General features: G+C 44.5%; 2 protein-coding genes across 2 annotated transcripts; one reads left to right on the forward strand and one right to left on the reverse strand.

Annotated features, from left to right (window-relative positions):
- On the forward strand, positions 1–3,743 carry ube2m (ubiquitin conjugating enzyme E2 M). The gene is made up of 6 exons (XM_035180232.2): positions 1–295; positions 1,218–1,312; positions 1,544–1,582; positions 2,033–2,136; positions 2,215–2,278; positions 2,789–3,743. Exons 1-6 carry the CDS (start codon positions 181–183, stop codon positions 2,927–2,929), a joined length of 558 nt encoding a protein of 185 aa, XP_035036123.1. The 5' UTR covers positions 1–180; the 3' UTR covers positions 2,930–3,743.
- A 1,413-nt stretch (positions 3,744–5,156) lies between these two features.
- Positions 5,157–13,377, reverse strand: LOC118123101 (E3 ubiquitin-protein ligase TRIM39). Its single transcript, XM_035180229.2, has 13 exons — positions 13,245–13,377; positions 10,304–10,421; positions 9,413–9,856; positions 8,945–9,049; positions 8,767–8,862; positions 8,315–8,548; positions 7,602–7,779; positions 7,365–7,454; positions 7,250–7,276; positions 7,143–7,169; positions 6,193–6,368; positions 5,950–6,105; positions 5,157–5,719 (listed from the first exon to the last, which is right to left on the reverse strand). Exons 2-13 carry the CDS (start codon positions 10,418–10,420, stop codon positions 5,513–5,515), a joined length of 1,857 nt encoding a protein of 618 aa, XP_035036120.1. The 5' UTR covers position 10,421; positions 13,245–13,377; the 3' UTR covers positions 5,157–5,512.
- Between the last annotated feature and the right edge of the window lie 1,288 nt (positions 13,378–14,665).

Genomic DNA, 14,665 nt, shown 5'->3' on the forward strand with positions numbered 1-14,665 from the left:
GCTAGCTAACAGGCTAACAGGCTAGCTCGGCGCTAGCAGCTCTTCAGTGTAATTAGTTGAGACGCACCGGCTCCATCACGTCCCGGTGCCGTTTGACCGAACCGAGCCTCCTGAGATCCCGCACGGAGCCCGCACACCCCGCAGCAACACGCAGCAGCAGCAGCGACCACACGACTGAAGATGATTAAACTGTTTTCACTGAAGCAGCAGAAGAAAGACGAGGAATCTGCTGGAGGAAACCGAACAGGAGCCGGGGGTAAAAAAGCCAGCGCGGCCCAGCTCCGAATACAGAAAGGTAGGCTAGTTACCCACACCACCGGCCGGTTAGCTGCACGACTAGTTAGCAGTAACCCGCAGGGGCCCCCCCCCCCAGAGCTCATCATAAAGCGGGTCTATTTCTAACTCGGATGAAAAGAGCTAGCGCGCTAACTTTAGCATGGAGTGGTGCGGGCTAACAGCTAGCTTGTGCTACATTTGAAAATAGACGTTCAGACATAGACTGTCTGATGGTTAGCATGCTAGCACACAGCTAACACCTACTCAAAACACACGGCGAGTTGCTAACTGTTAGCCACTTCACATGAACAGTGTGGAACAGCATCTCCAGCGCTAACCAGGTGAACTAACTATTGGTTTGTGTTCACCTGCTCAGGTGAGTCTCTGACCTGGAGATAACCAGCTAACCAGTGAAAAGTCACTTCTCCTCAGTCTTTATTAACACTCGAGGTGACAGGTAGTCATGTGACCACATCTCAACCAGAATCTCAGAAACGATAATCGTTACTGTTAACGTGAAACGTTACTTTTTAGCATAAACATTTTAATTTAAACTTCTGAGTAAGTGGGGATCACGTTCTGCTGTTTGCGTTGAAGTTGTGCTGAACGGCTGAATCAGCAGATGACTCGTCACACTCACTTGGTGAAAACAGCTTCTGATGATGACTGAGTATAATTCATTTACCTGGACTCGTTATTGTCATCAATGATCAATGTCCTTAATATTTGTATTTAATTCTCAGTGAATCCACTGAGTCCAAAATCAATTCATCCACCAAAGAAAATACTCAGCAACTGTTAATCAATTACTGGTTTCAGTCATTTTTTGAAGCTTCTTGAATGAAATAAGTTTATTCTGTGTTCTATTATTGATCAACTGTTGATTATTGATCGCCTGTGAGGTGAACTGATGGAAAGTGTTTTTCTCTTTCCTGTGTCAGACATCAATGAGTTGAACCTGCCAAAGACGTGTGAGATCAACTTCCCTGATGACGATGACCTCCTCAACTTCAGACTCATCATCTCACCAGACGAGGTGCGTTTCTTCACTTCCTGTTTTCCACCATCAGCTGTGAGAAGCAGAGCTTTTATTGATATTCATCTGCTCAATATTTTGATCATTAAAGGATCATCCCCCTCACACCATGAAAATACTTCACTATGATTGGCTGTGGTCAGAAGTGATTTTAATGTCCTGTAGTACACCTGTACACCACTGCTGTCATGACAACGGGGATGATGATGAATGTTTGTCTTTGTCTCACAGGGTTTTTACAAAGGAGGAAAGTTTGTCTTCAGCTTTAAGGTGAGAAACACCTGTCACCTGTCTTACTGACTGTATATAAAGACCATCAGTGACTGTATATAAAGACCATCAGTGACTGTATATAAAGACGATCAGTGACTGTATATAAAGATGATCAGTGACTGTATATAAAGACCATCAGTGACTGTATATAAAGACCATCAGTGACTGTATATAAAGACCATCAGTGACTGTATATAAAGATGATCAGTGACTGTATATAAAGACCATCAGTGACTGTATATAAAGATGATCAGTGACTGTATATAAAGACCATCAGTGACTGTATATAAAGACCATCAGTGACTGTATATAAAGATGATCAGTGACTGTATATAAAGACCATCAGTGACTGACAGAAGTCTTTCAGAAATATTTCTTTAAGGTCTCCTTTGATTTATTTTTTTTAGTCTATGTCCCATCAGCTAACATGGAGGATGTGTTTTTCAGGTAGGACAGGGTTATCCTCATGACCCCCCCAAGGTAAAGTGTGAGACAATGGTGTATCACCCCAACATCGACCTGGAAGGAAACGTCTGCCTAAATATCTTAAGGTTTGTATACAGCTGCCGGAGCTTTGAACCAGCAGCCGTGGAGCTTCACTTCCTCACTGTGTGTGTGTTTGTCCACAGAGAGGACTGGAAGCCTGTGTTGACAGTAAACTCCATCATCTACGGTCTACAGTATCTATTTCTAGTGAGTCTCACACTCAGAGCGCCTGCAACACATGGCAACTTTATACATCCAATAATAATCATCAATAATCATCATCCAGCAGAAAGGAAACAAAGTGATCGTGGTGATATTGATGCTGATAAAAATTAGCTGAAACTGATTTGACTGAACTCCATTTATTTGTTGTAATCAATACGTTATGAGACACTACACAATCTAAATGATTGGTTGTCAAGCCCGATGTCCACTGACCGTCTCTGAACTGACCAGACGTCCCCCGAGCTGATGTGATGTCATCACAACATCATGGTCGACAGTCAGTCAGTCAGTTAGTTAGTTACCTACCTAGCTCGCTAGTTAGTTAGTTAGATCACTTGTTAGTTAGTCGGTCAGTTAGCTAGCTAGTAGGTAACTTCAGTCATTGACCTGTTCTTAGAACATTAAGATCCATCCATTAGTTAAAATGTATTAATTGATTGATTGATCGGTGAATTGTTCCACTTCTGATCACCTCCCCGCCCCCCCCTGCAGGAGCCGAACCCTGAGGATCCCTTGAACAAAGAGGCGGCGGAGGTTCTGCAGACGAACCGGCGGCTCTTTGAGCAGAATGTCCATCGCTCTCTGAGGGGCGGCTACGTGGGCGCCACCTACTTTGAGAGGTGTCTTAAATAACTCGGCGTCCCACCATCCTCCAGACTCCACCCACCCCCACTCCTCCCCCTCCTCCGTCCTGCTCGTTGGCAGAAGCTGCTGAGACAGGAAGCAGCTCATCAGAAGACGCTTTTCTGTTTTAAAACAAGACGACAGATCCATCCCCACACACACCTGCTCACATTTAGCCCCCACCCCCCATTTCTCTCTGTTTTACTTCCGAGACGCAGAATTCAACCGTTTACACGCCACAGGGGGGCGCTGACACAACACACACCTGACTGGACTCAAAAAGATGGCCGATAGAGAGCAGCGGCCCATGATGATGATGATGATGATGATGATGATGGAGGGACGGGGGGGTGTTGCTCAGGTGAGACAATGATTCGGTGAACGCCACAACGCCTCTGATACCCACATGGTTTTTATTTTTTTTATTTTATGTGCGTGGCGGAGACACCTGAGTTTATCAGGTGGTCAGAAGGACACGCCCACCTCCTTTTTGCTGCCATTTGTTCGTTACTCTCACATCAGTTGGCAGCAAACTCCAAACTGATCATGTTGTCATCAGGGAGCAGGATTACTGAGCCCAGCGTCTCTGACGTTATGGCAACGTGATGACAAGATGTTGGGAAGTCACTGGTGGTCACCATGAAAAGATTTCCAACAGGCAGCCATTGTATTGTCAGTAGTAACTCAAAGTCGACAGTTTTCTGCTGGTCATGAGTCAACGGCAGGAGGTCGGATGATGTCAGTGCTGGAGGGAGGGGCTTGATTGGGAGGTGTTTGCTACGAGCCTTAAATAAAAAAAGAATTACTTCTGTCTTTTAAAAAAGTAAATTCACGCTTGCCGCTGATCACGTGACACTAGATCGGCTGCAGGTGGGACAGGTGGCACCAAATGATGCCAACGTTAGCAACGTAAAGATTGATTGGTTCGGAGTTTGCTGCTACACACACATAGTATTAGGGGCGGAGCTAGGTGGCTGTGCTGTCATGGGGGTGGGACGATCAGTGTGTTTTAAAGGAGCAGAGGGTGGGTGGGGTCTATGGGGGCTCTTTTGCTTTGTTGGCTGGGGGTAATTGTTGGTGGGGTTATAGCAGGGCTTAAAATGTTTGACTCTTGTGTATATTGAAACCCAGCTGTTCACATTGACTGCAATATGATTTATGTTAAATAAAATATGAACTTGAAAGATTAGAAATGTTGTGACGTGTCCAGAATCACTTCCTGTTCAGTGCCCTTAATCCACTGACACACTTCCTGCTGACACATCCATCATCTGTCGAGGGACCATGACAACCGACCAAAGACGTCTCCGTGTTGTGAGTTTAATTGTGAAGAATTAAAGGTTTTCATCATCACATCTTTAGATTCATCTCAAACAAAGACCATGTTCGTAACTTATGGTAAATTTCTCCCATTTGTTCGTACAGTGAGTTTGTACGAACACGGCACATTCGATTCTAACCTCAGGAAAGTGTGTAAATGATAAACATGAATGAGGATAGTAAACATAATGTCTTAATAATACCATATAAGCAAAGGTTAGGAGAACCCCCAGGACTCCATCCTGCGACTCCTCAGGAGCATCATGTCCAGACACTGTCAGGAGAACAGGCAGGAGGAGGCCACACCCACTGAGTCACATGATGACTTGATGAAATTCACACACGTTGGATCAGCCTGTGGTTTCAGTTTGTTACTGGGACGTTCAGTGTGGTTTTGAATCCAGTCCTCAGTGGGTTGATGGTTTAAGTTTCCATCGATCGTTGTTACATTTTGTTCTCAACTAATCATACAATGTTCATTAGTAAAGATTTTATACTTGAATCATTAATTCATCAAGATCTGATGTGTGATTTAAGTGTTCTTATAGTTTTTCTGAGCGGTGTATGTTCCATGTGTTCCTATGTTCTAATGATCATATGTTCATATTGAGCATAGTTCAGGAAGGACAAAGTCACGTTCAGCTCACAGCAGCTGATTCCCTCCACACATTCATTGGCAAAGCTCGAACAAGGCACCTTTATTTCATTATTAATTTAAGCTGCTTCCTCTGAAAACCAGCTCCACCCTTTTTTCAGACTGGGTTTGATGCAACTCATTTCTGTTGTCACTGATGGACGCTCTGTTCGGTTCCCTTCAGGTTCAGGAGATCCCAGAACCACCAAATGTAACTGATGCAGATTCAAATGAAGAAGAATGAGGATTTGTTTGACAGAAGTGGTCCTGACTGAAATGTTCTAATGTTCATAAGTTCATATGTTTTAATGTTCATATGTTAAACATGTTTTCTTGTTTCATTTATTTCTGACACTTTATTCACTCATTAATAAACAAACTAAGTTATCAAAGTTGGTTTTTTACAGTTGAAGTATCTGGAACGTGAGACGAGACGTCAGCTGTTCTAATGTTCACTGATCAATCGATGGATTTGTCTTAATTTAACGCAAAGACGATGTTGTTCCAAAGACAAATCAAAGAAGGACTGACGTTTTATTTAGTCGTCAACGGCAACAGAGTCACAACTGATTCAAAGTTTCTGTTCCACCCTCTTTCCTTACGTCTCCTCTACCTCGCTCAGGTACGAGGCTCGGCCCTCAGGCCACGTGGTGCTGTGCGGTGATGAGCACCAGGGGGACCTCTTTGTCTCCAGTTCCCAGCAGAGGAAATATCCTCTCTGTAAACTCAGACGATCCAGTGAAGCTGTAGATCTCAGAGCCCGACTTGGCATTATAGAAGGACACCTGACCCACGTCCACGTCCAGGAAGACGCCCACCTGACGCAACTTCTGAGGGTTCTTTACCTGCAGGACAGACACAAATGGAACCTGAGCACAGACCAGACGTATGTGGACAGAAGTATGTGGACACAGACGTACATGGACACAAGCTAATGTTAACACAGATGTAGGTGGATAGTTGAGGTTGACACAGATGTATGAGCAGATTTTTTGATGGACTGATTCATTATTCATGATACAGCCAATAAGGAGACAGACTGATGACAGGGTTTGACTGGAGGTTTGGGTTCAACCTTGGTAAGTGGGGGTGCAGTGAGCGCCCTCAGCTGGCTGCCACTCCACCAGATGGCGTAGTATCCGTTAGAGGGACTCATGTCGAACAGACCTTTCCTCTGAGCCGACTCGCTGACCACGCCCACCTTCCAGTCCTTATTCTCCCCGACAAACACCTGAGACAGGTGAGAGCGCACAGCAGGTGTTACTGTGTGTGTGTGTGTGTGTGTGTGTGTGTGTGTTTCTTTGTGTGTGGGTCTGACCTCCCAGTAATGGCGTCCAGAGCCAAATCCCTCCTTGGCGTTGACGCAGGACCACACATCGAACCTGTGAGGACTGTTTCTGTAGAACTGCAGCTTCTCTCCTCGCTTCACCTGCTTCCTGTCCTCAGACAGGATGAGGAACGGATACGCCGTCACCGGGTTCAACGTCACGTCCTCTGGAAACCACAAGTTAACCAAAACACACCAACAGTTTGTTCCTGGGGCACTAGAGGGGACATCACATGTACGATGACGTGTGACATCTCAAGCTTTACAAAAGCTAACACCATGTGTTTCCACCCGGCTGTGGTATCGAGGTCCCGCCCACACACACTCTGGACCAAACAAGAGTCAGTCTCAACTGTCAATCAGGAAGTCTCAGAATCTATCTTTTAGAAACGTCTCATCTGCTAACATGGAATCCTATTCTGCAGCCAGCCACCAGGGGGTGATCAAGACTCTTTGGCTTCACTTTAAGGAATCATGTTGTCCATCTTTATTTACAGTCTCCCCAGTTTAGACTTAACCACTCCAACTTCCAGTTTGGCGAGGGTTTGAGTTTCGGTCGCCCTGTTGAAGCGTTTCTCTATAACTTTAATATGTAGAGAGCCTTGTGGTCATGTATATTATGATTTTAAGCTTTATAAATGAAATTGAAAAATGAATTTAAACTAGTTAACCCTAGCATCCACCTGAAAAAAGTGGATGCTAGAATGCTTCAGTTAGCATTCTGCTCGAGCTGCGGGTAAATATTTCTTATGTTTTTTAAGTTAACAGTAACATGGTGTTGTCTTGTGCTAACATTTAATACACAGCAAAATGGTTAGAGCAATTGTTATAAATCCACATAATCAATAAAGTTTATTAAAATAGTAATAGCGATGATTGTAAGCAAACACAACGTGTCTCAGAGAGCTGAAATAAAAATGTGTAAATGTTGTAAAACTCACCCATGTAAACCCGAGCCTTTTTATGTCCTGTTACAAAACACAAAGAGATTTTTACAAACACATGTTGATCATTTGTGATGGAGAAGAAAAGTGAGTGGGACACAGACCTGAGACGGCTTTGAACTTCTTCATATCTACAGAGGACAGGAAACCACCGTGAGACCTTTCACAATAAAAGTAAAGTATTGCGAGTGTGGTTGTGCTTTGATCATGACGCCTCACCTCTCAGACTCCACTGACTCTTCCTGAGATTGGCACTGCTTCCTCTCAGACTGAGCATGCTCTCCGCCGCCATCAGATCTGTGGATGAAACTAAAACACAAACTGCTTCAGGTTTCAATGCTGAATTATTCAACCATTTTTATTTCCTTTGACCAAATCTAAGATGTTCTTGGTGTAAGTTGATAAAAGGGATGTTTCATGGTTTAAAGGTCAGATTCCATCACCAGCTCAACTCACAGGAGCCTCCGGAGCCTCGGGAGCGGACCTCCCCCATCCTGATGTCGTCCATCTTGTCTTTCACCTCTGTCAGAGAACTCTTCACCTCCGCCAGATGGAAATGGAGGGAAAACTCAGAGTCCTCGTCCACGTTGATTTGCTGATCGTCAGCCAGAGGCACTGTGGCCTCCTCAAAGCTCTGAGGAGGAGGAGGGGATGAAGACTGATGAAGAGTTTTCTGTGGTTTTTTTGTCCCTGATTACAGACGTGTGCCGTGTAAAAGCTCAAGTAGAACATTCAACGTGACCGAACATCATTTCAAAATAATTTATCTGAAGCTTGGCCGACCTGTTGGTACGAGTATCCACATTCTAAAGATCTCAAGATTACTGTCATGATATATATATATATCTCACATTAATGTCTCATCAACACATGTTACTGACGTGACTTCTTCCTTTATCAGGATCGCTGCTGTGGCCACATCCTGGATCTTGATGGTAGATTGTGAATCAAAGATCATGATGGCAGCTGATCGATGAATATGATTACAACAAGACCTCTTGATATACATTATGTCTACTCGGGCTGCAGGATATTAGTAAAACATCGCAAAGATGATATAACTTGCGATAAATAAACAAATATGGTAAATGGGATTAAAGTCTTTCTGCTTTGGTTTCACTGATAACATCGACCTCATACAGTGAGTAAAATACAAATTCAGTTCCCACCTGCAGGAAGCCGATGTGATCCTGACTGATGGCCTGGACCTCCAGTGTGGCCCTCCTGTCCATCAACTGGCTGAGCTCGGCCTCCAGACGGCTCACCAGCCCCTCCCCCTTTGACATGACGGCATCCAGCTGGTTCTGGATGCCGCCCACCACCCGCGTCCGGACACGCTCGAGGGAACCGGACACTTCGTCCAGCAGGTGTTCAACCTCACCTTGCTGTCCGTCTGCGTAGTTCTGAGACAAAACAATTTAAATAATGATCATTCAAATCTAAATGGTTTGACTGAAACATACAGAACCAAAACTTCAAGTTGAAATAGTTTGTTAAATGTAGTGATATCAGCTAAAGTGCCCATGAGCAAGGCACCTCAGGCCCAGCTGGACAAACTGGGACCAAAAGTTGCCCTTCTTTTAAGTTTTAAACGTTTTACTCAAACAAAAACATGTCGGACCTTCACTCCCTCCAGTTTTCTCCTGAGCTCCGTCACGTGGATGTCTCGCTCTTTGATCCGGTTCAGGATTTCCTGCTCCGTCCTCGCCACCTGTTTCTGAACACACACGTGAACACGACTCCGTCTCACCGACTGAATCACACCACGAGTACATTCACATCAAGTCTCTGTCATTTACCTGTTTGCTGAGTCTCTCTGTCTGGACAGAGACGGTTTTGTGTGTTCGATGTTCCTCCAGGACGCAAATGGCACAGATACAACTCTGACATGTCCGACAGTACACCTGCACGGGTGAACACATCAGGAACAAGTTCATTCCGTTAATCCATGGCAACGTGATCAGTGTCCCTGAGAGGACCAATGTCAGCCCTGACAAGAACCAACCAAACATCTCTGCAGAGACCTAAAACTGTCTCTCCCCGAGGACGACATCTGACCACCAGAGGACAATGTCTGACTCCGGAGGACAACGTCGGACCCCTCTGATTTGTGATAATGTCAGTTTTTCTTTTTAATAAATTTGTTTAAAAAACTAACAAACAAAATAAAATGTGAAAAAAGTCTCAACTTGGTTAAAAATGTACCAAAAATAAATGGACCTCAAAAAACGACAAAGCTGAAATGATACCAATCTGTTTCCACTCACCTCCAGCAGGCGGCGGTGTACAGAGCAGGTGCGGCCCCGGAGAGCCTTCAGAGGGTCCATCAGTGGGTGTTTGGAGTAGAAGGGGGCGGTGTGATGTGGCCGCACATGCTCAGTGCAGTATGAGGCCGTGCAGGTGAGACAGGAGCTGACGGCAGGTTGTTTCACACCTGTACACACATCACACCACACCACCTCCTCACCTGGGGCCACTGTCGCCACCGTCAAAAACGGGTTCGTGAAGGTGTTTGTGCCGCCGGTCATCAACGCCGTCTCGTTCCCGACCTGCGGCGGTAACCCCGCGGCTCCGTAACGAGTCTCTTTGTATTTATCTGCGATGAGAGCGAAAACTTTGTTGACGCTGAGCTGAGGTCGTTCATCGAACTGATGTTTGCACAGCGGACACGTGCACACGGGACTGGACGCCCAGTAACCTCCAATACACGCCTGCAAACAAATAAGAGAAAAAGAGTTTGAACCTCACGCGATCACCGAACTCTTCTGCACCTGTGGTCCTGTACCTGCACCTGAACTCCCATAGAGGGCGCCATTTCTGAGCTTTAGGATACGACATCCTTCTTCTTTTGAAGGAAAAACAAGAAAGTCACCAGTTTTTAAGCCTCGGCACTGGTGACACCTAGTGGCCAAAGGCAATATGTTTTCGGGTTGTACGTCCGTCTCATTCTTGTGTTGTGTCAACATGTTGTCTCGAGAACGCTTTGACCAAAACTCTTCAGATCAGGAGCAAATGTTCACTTTTAACATTAATTCCATCACAGTGAGCTCATATGAGTCTGAAAAAATAACTTTTCTGATTGGTGGAGACAAACGAATCGAACACATGCATCAGTTCAGGTGTAACCGGGCCTCAGGTGTTATGTGTCTTTACGTTACCTGGCAGAAGTTGTGTCCACAGGGAGTTGTGACTGGTTCAATGAACAGGTCCAGACAGATGGAACAGGTTAACTCCTGCTCTGAGAACAGATCTAAAGTCGCCTCCGCCATCGACATCCTGCAAGACAGATCAAAGGAAAATCCTGCAATTTAAAGAGTCAGAGGTCGGAGGTCAAACTGGAAATTCACTGTTTTCTCAGTGGAAAACAGACATGATGACATCACTTCCAGGAAGTACTATAGTTGTTTTCAGACATGATAGACATGTTCCTGACGTGTTCCTCACATGTTCCTGACGTGTTCCTGATGTGTTCCTGACAGCAGCTCGACTGGTCTTTAACCTAAATTCACTCACACCACTCCGCTCCCTTCACTGGTTACCAGTGGCTGCTCGCATGTGTTTCAAAACACTAGTACTTGGTACCGTGCAGTGAACGGATCGGGTCCAGTCTACATCCAGGACATGGTCTAACGTTACACCCCAGCCCGTCCACTCCGCTCTGCTTCGGCCAATCGGCTTGTTGCTCCCTCACAACATCACGACTGTTTCCTGTCCTGGCTCCTAAACGGTGGAACGAGCTCCACAGTGACATCAGGACCGAAATTCTACACATCTTCCTCCGCAAACTAAAAACACACCTCTTCCGACTATACCTTGAATACGATTTAGTAGCACTTATATGTCACTATATATGTAGCTCTACCTGAAGGTCGGCAGTTCGATCCCCAGTCTTCCCCATCTGCATGCCGAAGTGTCCTTGGGCAAGATGCTGAACCCTGAATTGCCCCTCACAGAACAACAAAGTGCTGCTTATAGATGAACTGTATGAATGTGTGTGAATGGGTGAATGTAAAACTGTACTGTAAAGAGCTTTGAGTGGTCATCAAGACTAGGAAAGCTCTTTATAAATACAAAACCATTTACCATTTACTTAATTATAGCACTTTGTAGTTTGGCTTTCTTGAAGAAATTGTACTTTGTTGATTCTTGTTGTTCTGGGTTTGTTCCTTCATAGTTGAGGCACTTACTGTAACTCACTTTGGATAAAAGCGCCAGCTAAATGAAATGTAACGTAATGTGTTCTTCACATGTTCCTCATATGTTCCTGATGTGCTCATCACATGTTCCTGACATGTTCCTGACATGTTCTGCAGGTTCTGCCTGTGAGAACAAATGTCGGAGTCAGTGTCTCTGGACATTTTCTGGATCTTCTCCTGCAGCCTCCGAGTAAAATGTGTGTAACATGTCAGAGTGAGTCCATGTGAGGAGACAGCAGGACAATGTGTGGAAGCTTCTCAGTGAGCGAGTGGACGTGTTGATGAGGTTTCTAACACGTGACGGACGTGAAACTGGAAGAACACAAATATCAGTTTTATCTTGTTATGTTTGAGAAGAGGAAACAAACCTTTTTTGCCCATGATAAATCTTATTTTGATAAAACAAAAACGTTTATCTCCAGCAAGATAAATCAAAAGTAACGATAACCTTCTTCTTTTTTTGTTCGGTTTATTGGCGAGTGGTAACCAACGTCAAGGTAAATTACCGCCATCTACTGGATCTTCTTCCCACTCTACTATTCTCCACGTGTCCATGTGTGGATATAATCGTATTTATACAGCAGCTTTTCAAAACAGCCGTGACAATAGAGCAAGTGAAAGTCTTCAGGTTTAGGTTAGCTTAGCTTAACTTCTACTTCTCGTACTCTAAAGCAGTGATCACCAACCTTTTCGAGCCCAAGATCGTAAGCCGAGATCTACCACCCTGATATCTTCTAAGAAACCCACTTAGGAGAGTCATATTTATTAGGTTTTGCAATTTCTGTAAAAGGCTGAATGTACGAGCATAAATATACACAAAGAAAGGCAGTTGTGCAACTTTATCTATTCAATGCACAATATTCACATTAATATCAATTCATATTTACAGCATCTGTTCAGTGCACAATATTTAGCTTCAGTTCAACAACATGTTCTGCAGAGGAGCTGCTGCAGCACAGTGTGTTCAATGGGCTTTGATTTGAATATGGAATTGAAAGAAGTCCCTTGTACTCAAATAAAACCAGTACTACACAGTATGAAGCCATGCGTCTTCCGGTCTTGCAAAAATTTCACAATAAGACACTTTTTAAATAAAAGAATGGATTCCGTCAACAGAAACGCTGGAGTGCTTTTATTTTGAAACGCACACAGAAAGTGGTTTTAAAATTTGTTTGTGGCATAATTTCAAAAGATAAATATTAAAGCTCAGGTGAAAGTTCATTTTCTCTTTTTATTCTTCTGTGAAACACAACGTTTATCTGTCTATGACACAAACGTATTTACAACACTTCCCGAACCCGTTTCAAAGTAAAAGCACTCCAGCGTTTCACTTTCGGAATCCATTCATTTGATCTCACGGGGCTTTGATTGGCTTTGATTGTTATCGACAGACCGGGAGGTGCTCGTCTTCAGACCGTAGCGTCCTGGTGTTTAGTTTAGTACATGAATCGACTTGTTTCGAAGATGAACCAGCAGCTCCGCCGCCGGTAACCGACACGCTGCCGTGTGAACAACCGACACACAGCTGATCTGCGGCGCGACGCAGCCAGTGAGTCCAGAGAGTTCGGAGAGTTCGGGGATCGACAGTGAAGACTGCGAGGTCGACCGGTAGATCGCGATCGACGGGTTGGCGACCACTGATCTAAAGGTTAGGTTTTCAGGCGTCATGCTAAGCTATGCTAAGCTAAGCAGTCCATGTCAACAAGTGAGTCTCAGAAACCAACATGACGTGACATTATGAGACTGATCCTCGATCAGCTGCGTCACACATTCACCTGAGAACAGGTGAGAACGTTCAGACGAATTCAAACTCGACTAAATCAAACTAAATCAACTTTTTCTGGATCCAAAACAACTTTTAGATGTAACATTTGAATGAAATGAATTGAGCTGAACCACCAACCTGTTGAGGTTCGAAGCAGCTTCCTCTCTTCTTCTCTTCAGGTTCTCTTCGAAATCTGGAAACTCTGGTTCCTGTCGGCCTGGGACGTCCCCCGTGGGCGGGGCCTCACACAGGTGCAGAGTGGTCAGGTGAGTTTCGGAGGTGGAGACGTTTGTTTTTCACTCTGATGACGCTTAACCCTCCGTATAAACTTAATCTAAATGATGTTTCAAGTTTAAGAATTAACGTCAAAATCAAAAAGGACAAACAAACTAATACATTTAAATAAATCAATTCTAATAAATCAATTGAGAAAATAAAGGATAATTACAATAAATCCTAAATACATTTTTATGTGTTTTATAAAATCTAATTTTCAAATTAAAGTCAAGTGGGGGCAAACAATGTATATGAATAATTATTTAAATATGAATGTTCCAATAAATAAATACAAATAAAAACAATAAAATAAATACATTTAGTGACAGGTCGTGTGTTGGTGTTAGGAGCCGTCTCCAGCAGATGCCTTGCTCAGAGGCAGGATCAGGGTTATGCATGTTTGTCATGTTTGTGGAGGACGAACGGGACCGAGGACATTCCTGAGTGAGCTGGTCAATCCTGTTTGAGGCTTGGTTGTCCTGGTCTGTGATTGGTTGATTCTTCAGCCTTAATAATGCAATAAAACCCTTTTCCACTGTATGGAGACAAATTTCTGCCACAAACAGAAAAATAAATGACGTAATGAACTCGATTAGATCATAAATAACGCAGACAATGAATCTCAAAAATGTAGTGTTTAAGAAAATTTGACTTTGACTTTAAAGATTGATTTCAATGAGCTCATAACACCGTATTATCCAAATTGATCACTGCACTCCCAAAACACAGGTTCTCTTGTGGTTCTAGAGTCTGTAAGAGCAGAACAGGAGGTAGAACCTTCAGCTACCAGGCTCCTCTCCTGTGGAACCAGCTCCCACTCTGGGTTCTAGAGTCTGTAAGAGCAGAACAGGAGGTAGAACCTTCAGCTACCAGGCTCCTCTGCTGTGGAACCAGCTCCCACTCTGGGTTCTAGAGTCTGTAAGAGCAGAACAGGAGGTAACAGCAGAACAGGAGGTAGAACCTCCAGCTACCAGGCTCCTCTGCTGTGGAACCAGCTCCCACTCTGGGTTCTAGAGTCTGTAAGAGCAGAACAGGAGGTAGAACCTCCAGCTACCAGGCTCCTCTCCTGTGGAACCAGCTCCCACTCTGGGTTCTAGAGTCTGTAAGAGCAGAACAGGAGGTAGAACCTCCAGCTACCAGGCTCCTCTCCTGTGGAACCAGCTCCCACTCTGGGTTCTAGAGTCTGTAAGAGCAGAACAGGAGGTAGAACCTCCAGCTACCAGGCTCCTCTCCTGTGGAACCAGCTCCCACTCTGGGTTCTACAGTCAGACACCTTCTCTACA

Source organism: Hippoglossus stenolepis, chromosome 16, assembly GCF_022539355.2.
Source record: "Hippoglossus stenolepis isolate QCI-W04-F060 chromosome 16, HSTE1.2, whole genome shotgun sequence".
Classification (NCBI taxonomy): Eukaryota; Metazoa; Chordata; class Actinopteri; order Pleuronectiformes; family Pleuronectidae; genus Hippoglossus; species Hippoglossus stenolepis.

Coding starts and splice junctions, on each gene's coding strand:
- ube2m (XM_035180232.2), top strand. CDS start 181: ATGATTAAACTGTTTTCACTGAAGCAGCAGAAGAAAGACGAGGAATCT. Junction 296..1,217: donor CCAGCTCCGAATACAGAAAG/GTAGGCTAGTTA, acceptor TTCCTGTGTCAG/ACATCAATGAGTTGAACCTG. Junction 2,137..2,214: donor GTCTGCCTAAATATCTTAAG/GTTTGTATACAG, acceptor GTTTGTCCACAG/AGAGGACTGGAAGCCTGTGT.
- LOC118123101 (XM_035180229.2), bottom strand. CDS start 10,420: ATGTCGATGGCGGAGGCGACTTTAGATCTGTTCTCAGAGCAGGAGTTA. Junction 9,857..10,303: donor GTGGACACAACTTCTGCCAG/GTAACGTAAAGA, acceptor ATTTGTTTGCAG/GCGTGTATTGGAGGTTACTG. Junction 8,863..8,944: donor CAGAGAGACTCAGCAAACAG/GTAAATGACAGA, acceptor GTGTGTGTTCAG/AAACAGGTGGCGAGGACGGA.